The following is a 25573-nucleotide window of genomic DNA, read 5'->3' as shown; positions in this document are numbered from 1 at the left end:
TTTTATTTTTTTCCAGTTTATCTACAAATTACTCCCCTCTTTGACTTACATTGTTTAACCATCCTGACTTACGTGCTGGTCTTCACCCATGATACCATCTCCTTCCTCTATGACTTTGCCCTGGCCATTTCCCTTCTAAGAAGCACTCTCCTTCCTCCTATCTGTCTCTTGGAATTAAGACTGGACTCAAGCATCTCCTTCTGCATAAGCCGTTTCTTAGTTCCCAAGCTCTCCTCTGTCCTTGCCCCTACTGTTAGTATATTCTCCACAAAATTTACCTGCTTTCTACTTTCTAAGACTCTGGTCTATATATGTAATGTATATATGTTGGTGAGTATGTATAATGCATATTTTATGTGTAGAATTCTATATACAATGTATTTATGTGTATATAAATAATATACTCTAACAATATATGACAGTGCATAGAGATTATAAATACATGTATATCTGTCTGAATGTATGAACAAATATGTACACATGCACATCAATACACATTGGACATATTATCTCCCTTAATAGAAGGCAAGGACTGTTTTATATTTTCTTTTTGTAGTTCCTGACACACAGTAAGCACTTAATAAATGGTTGATATTTTGCTTGACTGCTTAGTCCCAGTTAGTGCTATTCAATTTAGATCACTAAGTATATATTAAGATACTTTTGGGTGCTAAATAAAATGCCAGATGATGGAAGTACAAAGACAAACTCAATGTGGGTGCCTACCGTAAGAAACTAGATACTTACTGGAACTAAATAACACAGACGCAGATAAGTCAATACAAAATAACAATAATAATAATAATAATTTGGGGCATGTAGAACATTAACACCTGAGGCATCGGGAAAGGTTTCTTGTTTTGGCTTTCACTTGAGTTCAGGCTTGAAAGAAGTTGGAGATTCCAAGAGGAGAAGGAAATAAGGGAAAAGAATCAGGATTTGGTAGACAGCCTTTGCAAAAGGATGTTATACCTTTTGCTGCATAAATTAGGTGCTTAATAGAATCATAGAATCTCAGAGTTTAGAAAAGCTCTCAAAGGTAATCTAGTTTAATCCATACTTAATTAGGAATCCCTTCTAGAATCTCTCCAATTAGTGATTATCTGGACTAGGCCTGAAGAGATCCTCTGTTGGGAAGTCCAATATATTTTAAGATAGCCTGCTTTACTTTTTTACAACAATAATTTTCAGGAATATCTCCCTAATGTTGAGCTAAAAATTGTCCTTCTGTGTTTTTGGCACAATGGTCATTGACATCAAGCAAAACCAGTATAAAGACATCCATGTGACAGTCCTTCAAATACTTGGGGTGGCTAAGATGTGCCCCTTATATCTTCCCTTCTCCTGTCCAAATTCTCTTCACTGGTCCATTATCTGTTTCTTACATTGTTACATGTTTTCAGTCGCTCTACTACCCTGGTAACCATTCTGTGATATGTTGTAATTTGTCAATAACTTGAATTGAATTAATTTTCAAAAGAACAAGTACTGACCAACATTGGAAAGGGCTGCCTGAGGAAATATTTGAGTGCTCAATCACTGGAGGACTCCAAGTGGAGACTGAATAACCATTTGCCAAAAATGTTACAGATTGTTTTAGGTGAGGTCCATTTTGAATTCACTAATCTTTCAGGTTCCTTTGAACTCTATGTTTCTGCAAAAAGTTTCATAACATGCCTTTAAATACATTATGAATGGGCAGTTAGGTGGCACAGTGAATAAAGTGCTGGGCCTGGAGTCAGGAAGATCTGAATTCAAATCTGGACTCAGACATTTATTAGCTGTGCCACCCCAGGCAAGTCACTCTACCCTGTTTGCCTCAGTTTCTTCATCTGTAAAATGAGCTGGAGAAGGAAATGGCAAACCACTCCAGTATCTTTGCCAAGAAAACCCCAAAAGGGGTCACAAAGAGTCAGGCTTGACTGAAAATGACTAAACAACAACAACTTTATTAACATCCTCTCATTCAATAAGCATTTATTTGGTGCCTTTGATGAGTCAGGCAGCATAGTAGATGTTAGGGACAAAATTATGAAAATGAACCAATCCCTGCCTTTAAGGACTTCACATTCTGTCAGTGCAAACCTTTACATGTACTCTTATATTAGATATGTACTCTTACATTAGAAATTTCACGAACATTCTTTGGAAAATCTCTGTACTCTATAGAGACCCTCTGCAAAAGTCACTATAAGTTCTTCCCAACTCTTTGAATAAATGTGCAGTTCAGAAAGGCTCACCATCTACCACTAGCAGGAAATAGGCTATTTGGATGAAGATTGCATCTTTTTCCAAGAGAAGGGAAGTTGATAGAAATAAACAGACACTTTCACACCCAAGGAAAACCATTTCTGGTTTTAAAGCCTGGCCTAAACCCCAGCACTCCCCGTTCTTACACTTGCAGCATGTAATGCCACCTAACAGAGTGATAAGATAAATGGAAACACTTGTCTGTGAAACGATTTTTGACCGAGAAACCTGTTTGCAGATTACTCAGTGAAATAACAGAGCTGGATTCAGGACACAGAAGGATAATTGGCCAGCATACAAACAGAAATGCATTCTATGAGGTTTATGACTGTTAGATATTTTGTCCTGATATAAGAAATACTTCCCTTTCACAAAAATAACAGCCCCTTTTCCATCCACCACCATCTCAATACCTGAACCCATCCAAGAAAACAAGAAAGATTAAGATAGCAAACAAGAAGAGAAATCCTAATTAGTATACATCATCTTTATCATGAATGACTATTGGCCACCTAAACAGGCAATTAATCTTCTGGTGAATATATTATTTATTTTTAGAGCAGAACCTCATTAATATTAATTCTACATACGAGACATTGGGAATTTGTGATAAGTCAGATAATGGCTGAGCCATGATTCATGTTTGCCCTTTGGAAAGAAAAACCAAACAAAAGCAAACAAAAGCATGGTTTACTGAGAAAATTAAGTATAAACAAAACCATTGGAGCACTATTTAGCCACACGCTACCAGTAACACTCCTCAGTGTTCTGGAAGCAGATTAAAATATAATTGAGGAATGTTTAACAAAACAAATAAATAAAAATACAACACAACATACATAATATTAATTTGTAGTTTTTAAGTCACTCTGTAGATGGCAAGGATTCATCTCTATTTTAGTTTTACACCCTTTAGTTTTACACTTACTTCTTAAGGACAAGGACTGGAACTGTGGTTAATATGGCATAAGGAAATCTCAGGTGAGAAAACTCCCTCCACCTAAGCAGACTGGCACCTTCTCTGCTGCTGAATCTGAGTGCACCACTGAAAGCATGAGAGGTTAAGTGCTTTACTCTAGGGTACAGAGCCAACATGTGTCAGAATTAGGATGTGAAGCTATGTCTTCCTAGATTCAAGGTCAGCCTACTATCCACCATTACAAGTTGAATCTCTAATTCATGTAACTCTAATAATGAGAAAATGGCTTAAGAGAAATTGCTTTCAAGATTCAAATCGACTTCAGGTAACAAAATTGAATTCCTTTAAAATATGTATATATATAATTGACCTTTCATTAAGTTTGGTTGGGCTCATAACCCAATTAGTCTGAAATACTGAGTTTGTAACATGTTAGGGAGGAACTGTGTCACTTGGTGAAAAAAGCTGGTTTAAAACTTTTGCAAAGTAACTTTGGCGACATTAGAAACAGGGCTGGCATGATCATCTAGATCCTTCTAAATCTCCCAATGAATTTGAAATCCTTCTTGGTTCCACTTTGATGGTCTCACAGGAGAAACTGTCAAAGGAGTACTTTGTCTTATGTCATTTTTAGAAGCCTGAATAAAATGTACCTTTTTGCTTGTCACAGCAGCTGGAACTTTTGAGTCATTTGTACTGGGTGATGGCAGCCTCCTCTCAGTTAGTTTGGATGGCATTAGACTCATAGCGGGAGGTTGATTGCGCAGAACAGACGTCAGGCAGAGCTGGACAGTCTCCTTCAGAGCTTTCAACTGGGACTCCTGGGGAAAATAAAGAGGCATCAAGTTCTTAAAAATTGGATCCAATAAATGGAATAAAACTATACCTGTTCCCTCCATGGCTACCAACTAAACGCTTTATCAGAGTCATATATTTTTAATTAAAATTAAGCCAGCCAAACAAGCTCTTTTTATAACTGCTCCATGAAGTTTAGGTCATGCTCTAGAGCTCACGTAGCCTGGAAAATTCATAATGTGTTTCTCTTGCACTGACATATCAGAGTTATTAGGTTGAAACAAGGCTAACCATGGATAGCTAACTAAAAACATTTCATATTTTTAAAAAGGTAAAGAAAAAAATGAAAAAAATAAAAAGCTAAAGGAGTTTCTTTACCCTTTCAGGGAAGTATTAAAAAAAAAAGGAATATTCCTGTTTTACAGATGAGGGAAATGATGTCCCTAAACGTGAAAGGACTTGGTCAAGATAAGCAAATAACAGAGCCAGGACTTTGATCTGCATCATTTAATGCTAAAATAATCACTCTCTGTCATTCCATGTTAACATGGGAACTTTGTATTTGGTCCTGGCCTTTGGATAGCCATAAATATTATCACATCTGTACTATGCTTTAAATACCTATCGAATCTGTCTGGAGGAATGTTTGATTTTCTAGCAAACATAACATCCCAGTATCCCCCAAAATTTCCTGGATGAAAAGAAATGGGGAGATGGACCTCATGTCAAAGAGTTTTGCAGCAGTGATTATTTTAATGGAGAACATGTGTGGTTAACTGCATATGTTATTAAGAGACTAATCATTCTGTGAGACTGAGTAATATCCTGAGTATCTTCAATAACTTCTGCCTTCTATTGTAGGGCTGGAGGAAGGAGCAAAGAAATCCTCCCAAAGCCTATGTTAAAGAGGATTCTCAGGCCAGCCTTCTCTTTCATTTCCCATTGAAATAAGCTCACTGGACCAGACTTCATCCTGCCCTTTGGTCCCTCCTTTTCCGCTTTCTGTTGTGTATTATCTTTTCCCATTATACTGTAAGATCCTGAAGGTCAGAGGTTGTCTGTTTGGTAGTTCTATCCCAAGCACTTAGTACAATGCCTAACACGTAGTAGTCACAATAAATATTTACTGGTTGACTAAGAGAATTGAACAGTCTGCTGTAGATACCACACCCAGGTGTAGAGGTTTGAAGACATTCACTGTACTTTATGGCTCTCTGCTGCCCACCTCAGACAACACTGACCCAATTACTGGTATATCCTGGCCACAACTGGGGGTGTGATAAGAGCTGGCCAAGAAAAGCAATAGCTGCTTCTTAGCTGTCTCCTTAATGACAAGCCAAAGTCAATTCACATTTGCCATACCACATAATCCCCTGCATCTGAACCTGACCAGCATGGGTAGGCAGTAAGGAAGACAGCGTCCTTTGCGTTCCCCCTGTTACACTTACTGCAAGATTCCTGGGCCTGCATAGAGCACTGAGTAAGAAGGACATTAATCTTTCCTCCATGGGTACATAGGAGGAGAAAAGAGCAGAGCTGGAATTTATGCTGGAAAGTAACTATTCTCTTTCTTTTTATTTTCTTTCTCATAATTGTGTGGGAGTTGGGAGAGAGTAAAAGACAGAAGAAAGGGGGGAAATGCTGATTATTATAATATGTGTAAGCACATAAAATGTTTCCATTACATAGACAATATATTGCTTAAAGATAGCTTGTTCTCAATGTAAAGAGGGGCGAAGAAGGAAACCGGGCTCATTACATTCATATCTATGTGTTTGAGTCCATATACCAACACCATAATCAGAAGCTTTCCCTGAGGGCAAGATTTTACTAAGAGTATAAATACATGGTAATAAGAACTCCCATTTGCATGGTGTTTCAAGGCTTACAGAGTTCTTTTCTTACAACAATGCCATTAGGTAGACAGTACAAATATTAGCACTCCCATTGCTATTCAGATCAAAACTAGGGTTCACAGGGACTATGGGACTTCCCCATAACAACGTAGCTAAAAAGTATCAGAAGTGGGATGCCAACTCATTACAGGCATACTTCATTTCATTATTCTTCACAGATACTGTGTTTTCTTACAAATTGAAGGTGTGGGGCAACCCTAGCTGAAGCAAATCTGGTGACAACTTTTTCCAACAGCATCTGCTCACATCATGTCTCTGTGTCACATTTTGGTAACTCTCATAATATTTCAAACTTTTACATCATTACAATTATTATTATATCTGTTATGGAGATCTATGATCAGTGATTTTTGATGTTACTAGTATAATTGTTTTGGGGAGCCACGGACCACACCCATACAACCTGGTGAACTTAAATGATACATTTAAGTGTTCTGAATGCTTTAGCAATTGGCCTTCCCCATCTCAGTCCCTCTCCTCAAGCCTCCTCATCCCTTGAGACACAATAATATTGAAGAATATTACATAGACTTAGTTGATAAAGCAGCAGAAGGGTTAGAGAGGATTGACTTCAATTGTGAAAGAAGTTCTACTGTGTAGAAAATGCTATCAAAAATCATTGCATGCTACAGAGAAATCTTTCATGAAAGGAAAAGTCAATTGACATGGCAAACTTCATTTTTTTTTAGAAATTGCCACAGCCACCCCAACCTTCAGCAATCACTACCCTGATCAGACAACATTGAGGCAAGAACCTCCTCCATCAAAAAGATTATACCTTGCTGAAGGTTCCAACGGTGGTTAGAACTTTTTTAGTAAGAAAGTACATTTTAATTAAGGTATGTGCATTTTTTAGACATAATATCATTGCACACTTAATAGACTACAGTATAGTATAAACATCAGTTTTATATGTACTAGGAAACCAAAAAATGTGTGTGACTTGCTTTATTGCAATGTTGTCTTTATTGCAGTGATCTGGAACAGAACTAGGTATGCCCATAATGTTGGTAGTTCTACATTGTGTGAGAAACAATCAATCAATACACATTTGTAAATCATCTACTATTCCAGGGACTGTGCTAGAGAGGAAGAATGTAAAATCAAAAGTCAAAAGTTCTTATCCTTAAGAAGCTTACATTTGATTGAGTGAGAGAGCAAATACACGTATATAAAATAGATATAGACCCACATGGTATATGTGTATATACACATATGTATGTATATATGTGTATGTATAATATACACATATACGTATATATGTATCTATATCCACCCCTATATAGTATAAATATATATGTATATATTTATATACATACTGTTGGTTTTTATCCTTTGTTTTAGAAGTGGACCAATGACATTAAGAGTAATATCTTGACTTGCACATGAATTCAATTTAAGTGAGGCAGAGAAGTTGTCAGCCTCACTCTCTCTTCTAAGTCTCATGGCAGGACAAAAATCAAGAAAACTAGCAATGGCATAAGATGCAGTGCTTGGCATTGGCATCTTCAATGCCCACCCAAGCTCTACGCACTCTGCAGAGCCTGCTTCAGCTGCCTTCATGGCTTTTGGAACAAATTGCTCTCATCTGCCCATTCAGCCAAGGGAAGCCTTTACATGTTTGAACTAGACATTCCCCTATCTCCCCCCACAGGTTGGAGGCCTGTTGCTTACCTTTGACCTGGTTTAGCCTGTCTGCTGATAAGGCTTCCCTGGTTGTGGCCACTGGGTAGAAAAGCAACCTTGAAAAGGTCTTGGCAAGCCCTCACACTAGAGGTACTACTCCTCTTTGAACACCCCCCACAGACCCTATATACACACTAGATAATGATATCCATGGTACATATACATATGTGTGTGTGTATACACACACATATAGATAAAATCATTCTAGACATACTTCTATTTATCAGTTATGCAGATAGAGTCTTCCTTCATAGGTCCTTTGTAGTTAATCTGGGTATTTATAATAGTCAAAATGATTTAGTTGCTCAAAGTCGTTCCTAAAACAATAATGCTGTGGCTGTATACAACATTCTCTTGGTTCTGCTCACTCATCTCTTCATTATTTTGTGCAAGTCTATCCAAGTTTTTCTAAGATCATCAAGCTCATCATTTCTTACACTACAGAGGTATTCCATCACAGTCATAAACCTCAACTTGTTTATCCATTTCCCCCATTGATGGGCATCCCAGAAAGGTCCAGTTCTTTGCCACTACAAAGAGAATTGCTATAAATATTTTAAAACATATCAGTTCTTTTCCTTTTTCTCTAATCATCTCTGGGAATAGACCTAGCAATGGTATTGCTGGGTTAAAGGGTATAGGCAGTTTAATAACTCTGGGCACAATTCCAGATTGCTCTCCAAAATGGTTGGATCAGTTCACAGTTCCACCAACAATGAATTGGTGTCCAAATTTTTCCATATCCCCTCCAACATTTGTTACTTTCCCTTTAGTCACTTTAGCCAACCTGATAGGAGTAAAATGATATCTCAAGGCTGATTTAATTTGGTTTCCCTAATCAATAATTATTTATGTTATATTTCTCTAATTAACAACGATGGTCCTTTGATACCATTTCCAGAATTATTTCCAATGTGTGGCGACCCTTAGTGAGCACAACATAAAGGGGATAAGTCCAGTTTTGTGACTTGTTCCACCCTTTATTAAAACTTATTTTTCACCCTAGATATGAATCTCCTAGGTTTCATTATTCATCGTTGCTCTCCCTTCCCAAACAATGCACTTTGATGACAAAACATTCTCTCCCTTGGCTTCAGCAAGCTGGCAGGAAATTTCTGCAATGCAATCTTTTCTTCCCCCGTCATTTAAAAATCAAATCATAGCTCATACTTCATCTAGGGACCATATGCTACAAGACCTTCCATTTCTGACTGAAGTGACACTAAGACATAGACTGTTACAGCTGATCCACTTTGCAGCCTGGCTATATGTAACTAACAGAATATTACATAACTTACAGTATTATCACATGAAGTATAATGTACCTATAATAAACGTGATAAGATTAACCTTATGGGCAATAACCAGATATTTTCTAGTTTCTTAATTTCTCAACTGTATCAACAGATCCTCGGAGGTAATGATGTTATATGGTTCCCTGATAGCTCCCATGGTGCCCAGCACAGAGTCTTAGACAGACTAGCTTCTCTAAAATTTGATTGCTTGACATCACTTGGCTCACATTTGTTGCATGCAATGATCACATCCTATTTTCCATCATAGTTGTGTCATGTACATGTGTGAATGTCATCTGTATGTGTGTTACAGTTTTCTTGACCTCTGCCCTCCTTGAGAACAGGTACCCTTTCTAGCATATCCTTACGTTATCCTCAGTGCCTAGTTCCCAAAATGCACATTTCACAAATATTCTTTTTTTGGATTGAAAACACTGAATTGAATAGCATCTTCAAAGAATCTCACAATCATTTTTTTTTTCAGGAGATAGTGCAGCAATAACAGGAGAGCAGCTGTTACAGAGACTGTGAATAATGTAGGGGAAAATAGAATAGATAGATTAGCTTGACCTGACGACCTTGCTATGTTGAACTTTCTAAAATACGATGATTCTCTTAAAAGAGGGCTTATTGAATGGATAGCAAATAATAAAAAAGCTATTTTAAAAAAATGTATCTTTTCTGTGTTTTCCCCCCTTCACATTTCAGTTCCCAGTCTATAAACGAATATAACAAACATTTCACTCTGCATGTCTATGTAAGAAAACTCACAGTGCTGCTTTTTAACAAAAGAATGGAATTTAAGGAACAGGTGAGGAAGAAAAGTATCACACTGCAGAGACAGAAAATCAGGGGAGGAAGGTGTGTGCAGACACTGTCTATTGGAAAGGGGCACCCGCTGATCCCACCTGCTGGAGAAGGAATTAACTATGATAACATTTAACTAGGTGCCTTACAGATGGGAAGATGCTGGCATTAATAAACTTGCCAATGTCAGAGCTATCTGCTATGTATGGGGAGGCTCATACCTTCCACATCAGCCAATATGATTATCCTTGAGAGTTTTGGATGACGCCTTTATGTCGAAGTCCCCTGTCCTGCTTGCAATGCCACTTGGCTCAAGAGTATGCCCGGAGAGGATGTCTTCTGTTGTTGTTTTGGGACAAGTGGTACTTGTGTGTATTGAGCTAAGAAGGCACTCAGAGGTAAAATCAGGGCAAGCAGACTCCAGAGAAAACATTCTTTTATACCAAAAAATTAGGTTTATTCACTGTGAATATTCTTTTTTGTGACTGCATACCACAGAATTTCTCTACATCATGTCTCATTATCTATTTTGGGGGTTTGCAGTCTCTGAGGAAGCTCTTCTCATTACCAGGGACAATTCCACATGTCTAGGCTGTCCTTTATGAGTTTTATTTGTTACTGCTCCATTTTCTCAGGTGACATAGTTTGAGCAGGGGAGGAAGAGGAGGTATGAGTATGACCCTCCCTCTGAGTTAACCTGCCCCTTCCTACCCTCTGGTTATAGGTATAAGAGTGGCTTTTCAACACATTCCCAAAGCTTTACTCCTGAAGTAGTTATTCCCATATTTCTATTGAAATACCCTCCTCCTCTGAAATACGCAATGTCCGGACATATGCTTAATCTTTCAGCCAACGCCAGTACATTTCATCATCTGCTTTTATCCAAAGTTCAAAAGCATGTATTCCTACCCAAATCTATTAATTAGATTGTCTGAACCTAGTTTATGCCTTCAGTTAATTGGTTCAATTGAAATGTCAAAGAATTGTTCATATTTATTTTATATCTTAAATTTGTCTCTTCTGTATATGAATCAAAAAGAAATCCTCAATTGATAACAGTATCAGGATATAGATATTCTTGTTGTCTACATCAACTGCTGTGTTTAACTAACTTCCTCCACTCCAGGACCCCATAAGTTTTCTGAGTGCAGAAAATGTTTCATTTTTATTCTTGTTTCTTTCGTTTCACAAAATCCTCAGCAAATAAGAAGCATTTAATAAATGTTTATCATGATGAGTAGGCCATTATAAGGGTCCTCAGAGACAGCTGCTAATTGTATAGCTAGAGATCCCCACTGAGTCCTTCTTTTTCTCCTTTCTGTTAAGGGTATTCAAAATCTAGAGACCTGAACTCTGATATAAAATACATAAAAATTCAGCATGTCCTTAAAGTCGGTAGTTCATAACCACCCTGTAGAACTGTTTTACTCTCTGCAAATTATTGACTGGATGTGTTATTTTTATTGTTCAGTCATTTTTCAGTCATGTCCGATTTTCTTGGGATTTTCTTGGCAGAGATACTAGAGTAGTTTAGCATTTCCTTCTCCAGCCCATTTTACAGATGAGGAAACGGAGGCAAACAGGCTTAAGTGACTTGCCCAGGGTCACACAGTTGGTTAGTATCTGAGACCAGATTCGAACTCAGGAAGATGAGTGTGTCTGACTCCAGGGCTGTACTCTTATCTACTGAGCCACCTACTTGTCCATTTACTGGATATAGAACACATTTCATAAAAAGTCTTTTGGTGATCCAAATGGGATCTAGCCCATGCTCTTCTTTTAATCAAATTCTACATCCACCTAATAGTATGCCTGAAATGGCTGTTTTGGATATATATGCATGTAGATATGAACTTAATAGACAAGCCATCCAATCACATATTTGTCTATCAAAATGTATTTTTTAAAATCTAGTTAGTAGACTCCTCCTCAATTATAATCTCGTTCAGAACATCCTCAATGATAATGGTGAGCTTTCCCTTTCCTATTCCTCACTTCATCTTATTGACAAGAGAGTCTTTAAATGAAGCATTTCAAGGTTGCATTTACAAAGTAAACTCACATGCTTTTGCCATTCTTTAGAGCCTCTTTGTTGGAGTGTTTGTTTTCAGTCAAACACTTCCTTATAATCAATAAACAATAAGCAAGGTAGGATCTTGTGGTCTATGTATGTGTTACTCAGAAGTATATCTTAATCAAGTGACTGGTGGTGAAAGTACAATATCTAGTAGAATAGTGCTTGAAAAAGTCATTTTTTTCATATTTGCATCAATAAAATACTCAATAAAAAGTATTAAAATTTAAAAAGAATATCTGCAACACATGGAGAGACTTACACATAAAAATAAGAAAATAGGCAACAAAGTTATTGATGCAGAGTTGAAAATCGCCTTAGATACCCTTTATTCTAACCCCATCATTTAAAGAAACTATAGCAGGGAGAGATTATATGCTTTGCCAAATGTCAAAAAGACAATGAATGGCAAAGCCAGGATTAAAATTCAGGTCCAAGTTGCCTCTAGTAGATAGAGTAAGATAAGGGTAAAAATGGGAAAAGAGGAGGTAGAAGAGACCTGAATGAATTTGATATTTAAAAAAAAAAAGTCTTTTATTTGCAGATTGAGTCACTTATGCCAGGAGAGGAAAGATAGGACCTTATTCTCTCTATCACCACTAAGATATTGTGATTATTTTCAATGACTTCTCATTTTTATCCTTTCTTCTAATTTGATCTTGATTTCTGTGGTTGCTCTATTTGATCAACTGATTGGACATAGTTGATTTTGCTATCAAGTCCACATCAGGAATAACTTATTTCATTTTTTAAAAGATATAGTCAATTTCATTTTCTTGGCATTCAATGTCTGCCATGGTTAGTGCTTTTTAACTTTATGTTATTAAACAATATTTCTAATTTGTAGTACTGAGATCTTTAAATAGTTTCCAAATCTTTGGCCTCTTTTTTTTCCCATCTACTTTTCAGCATCATCTTTTATATTAACCTCACTGAGAATACCAGTACATGCTAATTTAATTTGTAGGATTTTATCAACTTTTTAAATAAAATTTCTCTACCTTTTCATGTTTTACAACAGATGTTGGGATTTAATGTGAAATTGCTTTCTTAGAGGTCTTTTGCTTACATCCATAGGAATTGCAAGCTGAGAGACAAAAATATCCCATGAAATTATCTTTCTTGCTGCCTTTGAGAGCATGATGAAACCATCTCTGCCAGCTCCTTTGCTTGCCTCTCCAAGGAGAACATGTGAGTCATCCTTCCATTTAGCAACAACCTCCTTTTGACTTCAGATTTTATATCACTAGAATATCAATATTGATGGAGTTCACATCTTCCAAAAGGGTAATGATTGGATATTGGACAAAGATTTTACATTTGCAAGACATACAGTTAATAGCTATGGATATCATATTCACTCTCAGAAGCTTAGATTCCCTCAACCTGCTCCACTAGTGACACTGTGGAAGCAGGAAGGGGACACACAAAACTATTAGTCATTTTTATTATTTGTTTTTCTTTGTTTCATATGTTACTGTGGTTGGTAATTCATCAATTAGTAACCAAGTTAGGTTTGCAGGGTCTCTTGTTAAAATGTAAACTACTTGAAAGTAGGAATGATTTATTCCTTTTATTTGTATTTCTAGTACTCACCACATTGGATAAGGGGTAAGAATTGGACCCATAATTTCATTTTTATAAGGAATTCCCCAGATGAAGAACCTTCCTCTACCACTACAGATCAAGACCCTTGCCCCAGCATAGAGTTGTAGAGAGCTGTCCAGATCCCTGAGAGGATATATAACTTGCCAAGGACTATCTATGCAGTGTTTTTCAGAGATTAAAGCCAGCTCTCAATGCACCATGACACACTTCCTCTAATATCATCTAAGCTAACAGTAAGGCCTTAAAAAATTTTGTTGATCTAGGTGGTCTTCAGATAATGAACTGTCTATTGACAGAACTGTACTAAAGAATAATTATGTTAAAGAATTTCAAATAATAGTTTGCATATTTCATTGGAAAAATATCTCATTCTTTTAATGAGACACAAATATATATATGTGTATGTGTGTATGTATGTATATACACATGTATATATGTATGTATATATCATACACATATGTACATATACACAAGTGTATATATGTGTATATATGAATGTATGTATAGTATATACATGTATATAATGTATGTATATACAATATCTATACATGTATATAACATATATGTATGTATATATAATATATACACATGTATATAGCATATACATGTGTATATATATTATATGCATGTGTATATATATGTGTGTATGCATATATATGTATATATATGCATATATATACATATATATATTGTGTGTGTGTGTGTGTGTGTGTGTGTGTGTGTGTGCTGGATTAGATTGAAACCATAACTCAAATCACCTTGTTAATTTTGGATAAGATCTTTGAGGTTTCTTTTTGACTCATTTCCTTAAGATCACCCAAGACAAGGTGAGATCAATTGTAAGCATTTAATTAATACTTACCAATTTGTCTTATATATCTAAAATCCAATACAAAGGTTTAGACCTGGATAGTAGATGAGTTCACATGCATATACATGCACACGCACACATACAAAGACAAGAGCAAATAACAGAAGGAGTACAGAATTCCTGGGTTCAAGTACTATCTTTGAAATATATAGCTATGTGAGTATGGACAAATTATTCTGGAAAAGCACTTTAGACTATAAGTTGTAAAACTGTTGCTGATCTATACTGGTGAAGTTTCTGCATTGAAATGGAATCACAAGTCTATTTCAAAAATTATTTAATGATTTCAAAGCCTGCTATGTCTTTTATTTCATTTGATTATTGAATTTCTCTTTGGACCTCAGTTTCCATCTCTATAATAAAAAAAAGAAAGAAAGAAAAGAAAAGCCTATGTAAGGATACTTCACTGAACACTGTAAGCTCTTAGTAGTGTTTCATGAATGAATGGATAAATAACAGTAAGAGTTGATAGTTATATAGAATTTAAGGCTTGCAAAGTTCTTTGCATAGATAGTTTCATTTGATCCTCACATATGACTATGGCATGGGAACTATAGTTTTTCATTTTATTTTGTTTTGTTTTGTTTTTTAAGTAAAGTTTCTTTAAGGGAAGAAATTGATGGTCAGAGAAGGGAAGGGATGTACTGAAGTCACACAACTCAGCAGTGATGGTGGCCAAGCTCAAAGCCAAGTTCTTTTGAGTCCAGTCCCTTTCTACCTTAGATCTCTTTCTTCTTGGCGAATTCACCTTAGGGAGGTGAAAACCTTCCTGAAATCTGCCTTATTGGCCTGAGTGTATCCACAGCAGTGTCAGTTTTAGATTCCACATTATTAGGAAGCATATTGATAAGCTGGAGAGAGCGCAAAAGAAGACACCAGGAGGTGAAGGGCCTCAAGTGTTTTGACTGACAGGGAAGAGTTGAGGGAAATTAAAATGTCAAACCTGTTTAAGAGAAGACTTAGGTAGGAAATGTCTGCTTTCTTCCAATATTCAGATGGCAGGCATATCAGAGTGGAATTGGATTTATTGCATTTGATACCAGGGGGCAGAATTTGGAGCTAAGAGTGGGAGGTATAGAAAGAAAATTTCAGCTTGATCTAAACAAAGGCTTCCTAACAATTAGAATTATAAAAAAGCAGAAGGGAATGCCTTGGGAGACGGCAGATTTTCCTTCACTGAAGAAGTTCAAGCAAAGGCTGAATAACTACTTGTCAGCAAAAGTATAGAGGCATTTCATGTACAGACATGGGTCACACAAGAAGGGCAGTGAGGTACTTTTCATCTCTAAGATGAGGTAATTCTGTGGATAAAAGAATGAGTGGGGGCAGGTAGGTGGCACAGTGGATAGAGCACTGGCCCTGAAGTCAGGAGGACCTGAGTTCAAATCTGGCCTCAGATCAAACACTTGACACTTACTAGCTGTGTGACCCTGGGCTAATCACTTAACCCCAATTGCCTAAAAAAAAAAAAAGAATGAGTGGATGGGCAGATGAATAAATGGATGAATGAATGAATGGAAGGATAAATGACTTCCACTCACCCTACCTAATTTTTTGGGTTGTTGTCAGGAACATGTGAAACACTACATACTAGCATAAAATATCATACAAAAGTAAGGGCAATCCTTTCCAGTGACCTTAAAAGGCAGACACTCAAAGAAAGTTTAAAAAAACCCTCATGTAAAGAGATAGCAAGAAAGGAGCTCATATTTATATGCTGCCAACCCGTTAGGTAGCCTAGCCTCTTGTATTTTAACAGTTCTTTGATTTAGTAGCTAAAGGCTGTCATAATTCAAAACACAATAATAATAATAATTGACATTTATCTAGAGAGTTACATTAGGAAAGCCTTTTTATACCTTGCCTCATTTATACAGTGCTTTACATTAGAAAATGTGGTACACCTTGCTTCATTTAATCTCTATCACATTTATGTGAAGTATAGTTGTCCCCATGTGACCAAGACAGAAACTGAGGATTGCCAAGGGGAATTAACTTACCTAAGGTCACTTGATGGCAGATATGGAATTTGAACCCTGATTTTCTGCCACCAATAACAATTCTCTTTATACTATATCATGTTGCCTCTGACTCAATGAATGATACAAATTTTCCAAAAACTCAGGGTTGATTCAAAAACGGTGAGACTATTAGTGCATGTATCAGTCATTACAAATGGCGGTTTTCTTTGTCAAAATAGAGCCCAAGGATAAGATGCTGGCATGTTAAAAAGGATGCTGTTTTCATAATATTTATGAGGGTTTTAATGAAATCTGAAGGCCTGATCCAGTAACCTAAGGAGACAGACACTCGAAGTGAGTAAAAACCTCCTATAAAGAAGATGGAGGGAAGTGATTTGATTTGTCATTAAACCAGACTTACTTATATTGTGAAGGTGAGCAGAGAATGTTCATTCGGCTTTATGTCTCAGGTTAATAGGCCACATTCTCATTTGGGAGAGGCCTTCATGAGACATCCATCAGATATGTGAACAGGCCATTTGGCTCTCTGTGACAGCAAAGGAGTAATAGAGACTAAGAGGTAGATGAGAGGATTGATAATACAGAGATCCTGTGCTCCTATTTACATTTGGAGAGAAAGCAGAATGGGCAGAGAAGGGGAGAGAGAGGAGGTCTGGGAGGGGCAATCTATACCAAGGGGCGCATGGGTAAAGTAATTGGGGCCAAGTCTCCCCCTGCTTTTATTTGTGTAAATGTGTGTTCAGTCATTTTAGTCATGTCCAATTCTTCATGACAATATTTGGAGTTTCCTTGGCAAGGATATTGGAGTGATTTGTCATTTCCTTCTCCAGCTTATTTTACAGATGAGGAAACTGAGGCAAATAGAGTTAGGTGACTTACCCAGGGTCACACAGTTAGGAAATGTCTGAGACCAGACTGAATTCACAAAAGATGAGTATTCCTGACTCCAAGCCCAGCACTCTATTCACAGGGCCACCTAATTGCCTCCTGGTTGCTTGTATACCCTGGTTTTTTTTTTGTTTGTTTGTTTGTTTGTTTGTTTGGCACACATTCCCCTTTCCTCAGAATAGCATCCATTTTCTCTACCATTCATCTGGAACTTACTCATTCTCTAGAACCTGGCTAACATACTACCACCTCCAGAAAGTTTTCTCTGATTCTTCCAGCCATCATGGATCTTCACTTTCCTGAGCTCAAAGACCACAATGTACATGTTTTTGTTTGTTTTACATGTAGTTTTATTATTTATTAAAGTACGTTCATTAGATCACAGATTGGAGCTGGAAGGGACCCCAAATGCCCCACCGATTCCAACCCCTTCCTTTTACATAAAAGGAAAGCAAAGACCAGGGAAGTAAAACAAGTCATCTGAGGTCATAGAGTTAATAAGCCGTGAAGGGCAGGGCAGTATGGAAGGAAATTCAAACGATTTTGAGAACTAATTGCTACATCTTCAGTAGGAACATTTACACCTTGGAAATTGGTAAACCTCTACAGATCAGGGCACGATTAATTCTTCTGTTGATTGCCTCCACTTAAGAAAGTCATGGACAAAATGTTAGTCAAGAAGATTAAATCCAAAAGCATGTCATGCATACATATTGTTTATGTTAAACATTTACCAGCCAACCACTGACTGAGGGTCAGGTCTGAACTCTGATTTCAGAGCCAGAACACTATCGATTCCACCGGTTCCTCAAGTAGGAAACTTTGTGTTCCAAAGGAGAATGGGAATTGTTATGGAATTTATAGTCTCAGTGAGCAGTGAAAGGTTGAGTCACCCAGTCAGTGGCATAATAGGCAGAACCTCAGCACACCTTTCCTGACTCCAAGTCCAGCTTGGTACTCACTATGACACGATACCTCTATCCACAATGTTATCACTCAAATTTAAATGATTTTCTAATTAATATTAACTTAAAATGTTTTCTGATCTCCTATGTCCCAGGTTTTGTCTTCCTCTTAAATAGGCCTCATGAGGAAAGGGGCTTAGACTGGAGAATATCTGTGCATACTTCCATCTCTGAAATATAGCCTGCGAAGGTTTGCTGCATTGGATGGAACATTGAACAAGGCCCATCTAGTGCTAAGATTTTGTGATTTTATGAGTCTGCCTAGGCAGTGAGATTTGAGGGGTGATGTCACGAAATCAAGATTATTCATTTGTCTATTCCACTGCCTGAAATTCACATTGCAAAAGTCATTCTATTTGCCTTTTCATTTGACCCTGTTAAAAACCACATCATTTTCAAGGAAATAATAAATTAAATGCCTTATTTCTCCTGGGAGAGAGATGGTATTAACATTCCTACCTTTCCAGTCTTCTCACATTTTACTCTTTCACATAGCATACAATCCAGTAGCATTGGCCTATTTATTGCTTGCATAAAATGCTCCAGTTCCATCTCCTTACCCTGTGCATTTTCACTGACTGTTCCTCAAACCTTAAATTCACTTCCTTCTGGTTCCTTAAAGTCTCAGCTAAAATCCTAGTTTCCATAAGAAACCCTCCCCTGTTTGCCTTAAGGCTAGGTCTTTCCTCTGAGATGAACTTCCGACTATATTTTCTTTTCTATATCTTTTGCACACACACACACACACACACATATTTGTATGTTATCTTCTATTATAGTGTGAGATCCTTGAGAGCAGGGACAGTTTTTTCCCAATCTGTTTATGCCTGGGACTTATCATAGTGACTAGCACATAGTAAGTGCTTAATAAATGCTTATTCAGTGAGTGACATTCACCTGTTAGAGTGGATGAATAATAAGTTCATCCATAATGATGCATTAATGGGTACTACTGGATCAGCTTAGCGAAGTATGACCCTAAGAGTCCCAACAGAGAACAAGACGTGGAAAGAATGGGACAGAGATCAAGGAGGCTTTACTGGTAGAACCAAAAGGTCCATTCGGCAAGGTATGGATCATGGCCACTGCTTAGACAGAGCATGTCTACATGATGTACTACAACTGGAGTGAGGGGGAAGAGAAAGAGACTGCTTGATAATTGGTATGAGAGTGGTGCAGGCGTAAAGGGGGAGAAACGTATAGCAAAATGTGGGTGCGGGAGAAGGAGCCAAGAGGATAAATGTCATGTCTACACCAAAGACTGGGTTGTCAAAAATACCAGGAATCCACTGCTCTTGTACTCACTGGTATACTCTATTCTGTTTCTTCTTCACCCTTATAAAGAAGCTGGACAACAGTGTGTTCAGGGCAGGGGATATTAACCTGGGATCCATTTTTTCAAAAAATATTTTGATCCTTGCATTTCAATATAACCTGCTTCTTTTGTAATCTTATTCACTTTATTTAATGCATTTTAAAACAGTGTTCTGCTAAAGGGGCCATGGTCCTCATCAGATGGCCAAAAGTTACCCATGACACCAAAAAGGTTAGGAACACCTCTTTTAGAGAGAGTCCATGATGAGGTATCAGGGTCAAACCTGCAGTATTTGAAAACTGCTGCCGATAAAAAAAAAATACAAAAAAATCCCTTACATTATTGCAACGCTTTAAAATTTACAAAGCACTTCAACATATATTTACTCCTTGAGCTTCACAGAAGTCCTGGGAATTATTCAGCACAGACACCATTCTCACCATTTTATTATCCCTTTACTACAGATGTGGAAACTGAGACAGACATTCTAAATATGACTGGCAGGCGTCAGGTAGAAGTTGGAATACCATGTATTGAAATACTAAGACGTATTAACGTGGGCTAGCTAGAATATCATGGAAAGAACATGGGGTTGGTTGTCAGTATAATTAAGTAGAAAGAACACATGGCATAGAGTCAGGAAGACTTGCCTCGGGCACTTATTCTCTGAGTGGCAGTGGGTAAGTCACTGAACATCTTTGAGCCTCAGTTGTCTTATCTGTAGCATGAGAGGGCTAGGCTTAATGATTTCTAAGGTCTCCTCTGGATCTAAATCTACGAACCTAGGAAGAGGGGCAAGGGAAGGTAATAAGTATTTCTAAATGCTTTACAAATATTATCTCATTCTATGACCCGGCCTCAAATCTTTTCCACTTAATAGTAACGTGACCTTGGACAAGACACTCACCCCCTTTCAGTCTCATTTTCCTCATCTATAAAATAGAGACAATAAATCCCACCTTGCCTCTATCACAAGAGTATTTTGTGTGATTTAAGTAAAGCATTTTATAATGTAAAGCATTACATAAGGACTCAGCTAGGACAATGAGGATGCTGATGATGGTATTGTCCTTTCTCCCTAAAAAAGTCTACAATTTTCCCAACGTTCCATAGCTAATTAGGGACAGAGCTGAAACTCTGCCATTTAATTCAAACCTTTGAACATTCACTTAAATACCTACTAGAGCAAGGTGCTTTCCCGGGCACAAGGGACCTCCTGACCTCAATGAGCATACATTCTTGTACAGGTAAATGACACGTACATAGATAAATAATCATTCCATATGTACAAAATGGGAGAGAAATCTAACAACTGGGGAGGAGAGAGTTCAGGAAGGGCTTTGTAGTACAGAGTGTATTTTAGACTACAACAATCTTCTCTTCACATTATAGCTGCATCACTGAGCACGGCTTAGTGCTACAAATAACAATTCTGAGTTCGGTTATCTTCCCATTTCAGAGGCAGTCTGCTTTACACTTGAAATCAGTCCACAATTTAATACAATTAGACTGTGGCAGAATCCAGTAAATAAGCACACTGACTGGAAATTCAAAGTAAAGCAAATCTGACCCAATGATCACCAATAATATCCTAATGACTTAGAGGATCTTACTCTGGGAAGCCTAAGTACTAAGGCATTAATGGCTTACTTAGAATAGTAGAGGCAGCTAGGTTGTGCCAGAGTGCACAGTGCTCTGGGTGTGAGGTCTGGGAGACCTCAGTTCAAAGGTGCCTTCAGATGTTTACTGACTGTGTGACCTGAGTGAAACACTTAACCTCCATCTCCCTAAGTTTCCTTAGTTGTAAAAAGTAGATAATGACAGCATCTACCTCTCAGGGTTTTTGTGAGGAACATATTTTGTGAGGATAATATTGATAATTATCATTTGCTGTTACTGATTAATTATTAATTAATTAAATATTATTGATAAATAATAGTTGTAAAGTGCTTAGCATAATGCCTGGCATGTAGTAGGTGGGCACTACATAAATGATTATTACCTTCCTTTCCTCCTTACTCATACATATGTGTCCAAAGATATGAAATGGAAATAATACCAATAGCAGTACTGCCATGCAATATTTTGTCTATATCTGGTCAGCTTTACACCTGTGTTTCAGCTTAGCTGAAATATTTGAAATACTTCCAAATAAATAAAAAATAAATAACATAAAATAATTGGCTGGGCAACAGGTGGCATAGTGGATAGAGTGCCAGGCCTAGAGTCTGGAAGACTTATCCTGAATTCAAATCTGGCCTCAGATACTTATTAGCTGTGTGACCCTGGCCAAGACACTTAACTTTGTTTGCTTTAATTTCCTCATCTGTAAAATAAGGTGGAGAAGGAAATGGCAAACCACTTCAGTATCTCTGCCAAGAAAACTCCAAATAGGGTCACAAAGGGTCAGAAATGACTGAAAAATGTCTGAACAACAACAAATATAATTGGCAGGCCCACCAAGAACCTGGGAAAGGATAACGTTTTCTATTTGAAGAAATAATCGCAAAATAAGTGTAAAACAGCAGGATAAATTATTATTATTTGCATATTTTTAGCATATTCATCATAAAAGGATAGGGTTGTTGAAATGATTAACTTACAATGAGAGAAGAAGACCTGTCACTGAAGCATATCTCCAACAATTAATTTTTAAAAATTTTTTTTTAAGTTTTCCATATCAAAGATCTAAATTAACTATGGATTTGCTAAAAATTTACCCAATCTTCAACATTCAACATTACTTCAACATTCACTTTGCCTTTCAATTCCAGTTATGCCAATAGTTTTGTCTGAGATGTAGTGAAAACAATATGATTGTCTCAGGACATAGTGACATTAAGAAATGTCCAAACCTGAAACAAATATTTCAGGCTGGGGAGTTTGGAGCTGGGCCCTCTCACCATTATATTTAATTGGGAAAGAAATGGGCTAGAAAATCCATCAGCAATCATTTATTAAGTACTTACTATGTATCTAATGTGTCAAACACTGTGCTAAGTGCTAGGAATACAAAGACAAAAAATAAAATAAAAACCACCCCAAAACCACCCCACCACCAGCAAAAAGGTTCCTGCCCTAAAAGACCTTATATTTTACTGGACTTCAACTTATATTACTCCCCATCTTTTCAGTCTTGTTTAGTAATAATATTAGCATTCTAGATTACTTTTTTTTTTAATTTTTTTACTGTAAATGTACCGGGTTTGTAGTATGACCTTGGGCAAGAGATTTAATATCTCTTGGGCTTAGTCAATCAACAGGTTTCTCCCACCCCTCAAGTGTCTTAATTCCAAATAGCTCACAGTGTAATAGAAGAGAGACAACATGCAAACAACCATATAGATATACATAGAGAGATATATATCTAGATAGATAGATAGATATAGATATCTAGATATATCTATAGGTATAGATATGTATCTGCATATACACACACACACACAATACCATCAATTTTCATTGTTTGAAAATTCCATATACTTGCTAAAATTTATCTGTAACCCCAAAATCAGTATTCGCTGCAAGTTCACAGTTACTGGCGGATAAGTGAAAGGCAGTGAAAAATTAGAATTGCCTGACAGGCACGTTTCCAACTACAGTTGAACAAGGCAACATTTAACCTTTTTGTTTCAGCTTTCATATATTAAACAAGTGTCCTTTTCAAGGTCCATTCAGTGCGTATTTCTCCCATTTTTATGCTTTTTTTTTTAGTGATTTCACTGTTTAGAAAGGTCCCCAAGCATAATGCTGAAGTCCTCTCTAGTGTTCTTAAGTACAAGAAGGTGGTGAGAGGCCTTACCCAGAAAATACATGTGTTACTAGCCTTTTCTTACGCATGAGTTCAATATTAGTGAATCAACAATATGGTGAGGGGCAGCTAGGTGGCGCAGTGGATAGAGCACTGGCCCTGAAGTCAGGAGGACCTGAGTTCAAATCTGCCCAGACCAAACACTTGACACTTACTAGCTGTGTGACCCTGGCAGGTCACTTAACCCCAACTGCCTTGCAAATAAATAAATAAATAGAATAAAGGATAACAATATGGTATATCCAGGAAAAGGAAGAGAACATTTGTCATTCTGTACTTTAGGCTTCTACAGAAAGTACTAAAAGTGAATGCTGTGACCAGAGGCTCCCAAAAACCTAACCCTGTATTTCCATATGAGCAATGTTTCATTATTCACTAATTACTTTTTGTGGTGACTTTATAGAACATAGCTACTATGAATGATGAGAACTGTGTCCAACTTCATGACTCCTTTTGGGAAAGGTACTGCAGTGGTTTGCCGTTCCGTTCTCTAGCTCATTTTATAGATGAGGAAACTGGGACAAACAGGGCGAAGTGATTTGCCCAGGATGACACAGCTAGTAAGCGTCTTAGGCCACAACTGAAATCAGGTCTTTCTGACTCCAGGCCCGGAGATATATGCACTATAGCATCACCTGGCTGCCCTAATTATTATTTTGTGGTGACTTTATATGACCTAACTTCTGAAAATGATGACAATCAACTGTATATGCAAGATAAACTGGATGTCTAAGCTGAGTAGATTGGACTACATGATTCCTTAGGTCAGGCATGGTGAACCTGCAGCCTCAAGGTCCCATGTGGCCCTCTAGCTCCTCAAGTGTGGCCCTTTAATTGAATTTAAACTTCACAGGACAAATCCAAGTTTGGATTAAGTCAAAGGATCACACTTGATGACATAGAGGACCACATATGGCCTCAAGGTGGTAGATTCCCCACCCATGCTTAGGTCATCTTAGATCTCTCAACTTTGTTATGCCCTCAGGTGACAACATGCGATAATGGATAAAGTGTTGAACTCTATGGAGAGAATGGATAACATCTAGAAGACCTGGGTGAAAATCCCACCATTGGCATTTACAAGCTGTGTGACCATGGGCAAGTCACTTCTTTTAATCTCATTTGCTTCATCTATAATGGTGGTGGATCATAGTATCATGGCTACTAGATTTAGATACGTAAGGGAAAATAAAAGCTATCTATCTATTCCAACCCCCTTACTTTATAGTCAATAGATTAATTGTTCCTAGGTCTGACCTCTGGCAACTAACAAAACAAACGCAATTATTCCCCATCACGATCACTGGCATCATCATCACTAATGTTTGTATAATACTTAATGATTTTTAAAGCACTTCACGTGGATTTCATTTGATGTTCCACGTGGCATTTTTTTCCCCGGAATATTGGGAGACAGGTATATGCCTTTCTATGTCTTCCCTTTGTTCACACTCAACACTCCCAGTTGCACTAATCAGTTATGATAAAGCATGAACTCAAAGTTATTTATTATACTGTTTGTCCTTCTCAATTGCCAACTTGGATATAACCTTAATAACAGCTTTAAATATCAGAATCAAGTAAGAAGATGAGAAAGATGTAGCTATTAAAGTTACCTCCTATTGATATGGAGAAATCTTTATAGCTGAATCTATAGTTAGCCCCCTCCTACTTTGGTAACCCTGTACATTACCCTCTGATAGGAAGCTCCTCAAATGAAAATCATCAACAATATTTTTGTCTTCCTAATTCTTTCAGAAAGTGTTAATATGGGCTAGCTTAGTCAGTATTTTAGAACATGTTTATTCATGGCAATACTGAGCAAAGGCTCCCATCCACTGCAGGAAAATGGTGTTGTGAAATTGCCACACCTCAACCCCAGATCAACTGACTTATTGTCATAATTTTTTAAAATGGATTTTTTAAAAAATGGATCAAATATAGACCATATACCAAGATAAGGTCAAAATGGACACATGATTTAGACATGAAGGGTGATATCATATGCAAATTAGGAGAGCATGAAAATTTTGCCTATCAGATCTATGGATAATGGAAGAATTTATGACCAAACTGTAGATAGAGAGAATCACAGGAAGTGAAATGGATAATTTTGATCACATCAAATTAAGAAGTTTCTGCACAAGCAAACCAATTTAGCCAAGATCAGAAAGAAAACAGGAATCTGGGGTGAAAAGTTTATAGCAAGTTTCTCTGATAAAGGCTTCCTTTATCAAATATATAGGAAACACCTACATTTATAAAAGTGCTACTCCCCAATTGATTAATGGTTAAATGATATAAGCATGCAGTTTTCAGAAGAAGAAATCAGAGCTATCTGTATCATATAAAAATGCTGTAAATCACCATTGATTAGAGGAAATGCAAATC

At 37.2% G+C, this 25573-nt stretch overlaps 1 protein-coding gene across 1 annotated transcript in view; it reads right to left on the bottom strand.

Annotated features, from left to right (window-relative positions):
- The window catches only part of LUZP2 (leucine zipper protein 2), a 714257-nt gene that overhangs the window by 120591 nt on the left and 568093 nt on the right, over positions 1-25573 (bottom strand). Inside the window, exon 9 of the mRNA XM_078148101.1 lies at positions 3823-3990. Within this exon, the coding sequence (XP_078004227.1) occupies positions 3823-3990 (168 nt within the window). The remainder of the gene's footprint in view (positions 1-3822; positions 3991-25573) is intronic.

This window comes from Phascolarctos cinereus, unplaced genomic scaffold (assembly GCF_003287225.1).
Source record: "Phascolarctos cinereus isolate Bilbo 61053 unplaced genomic scaffold, phaCin_HiC Scaffold_9;HRSCAF=440, whole genome shotgun sequence".
NCBI lineage: Eukaryota > Metazoa > Chordata > Mammalia > Diprotodontia > Phascolarctidae > Phascolarctos > Phascolarctos cinereus.
Note: the sequence above shows the minus strand (reverse complement) of the source record. Positions and strands in the feature narration are given on the sequence as shown.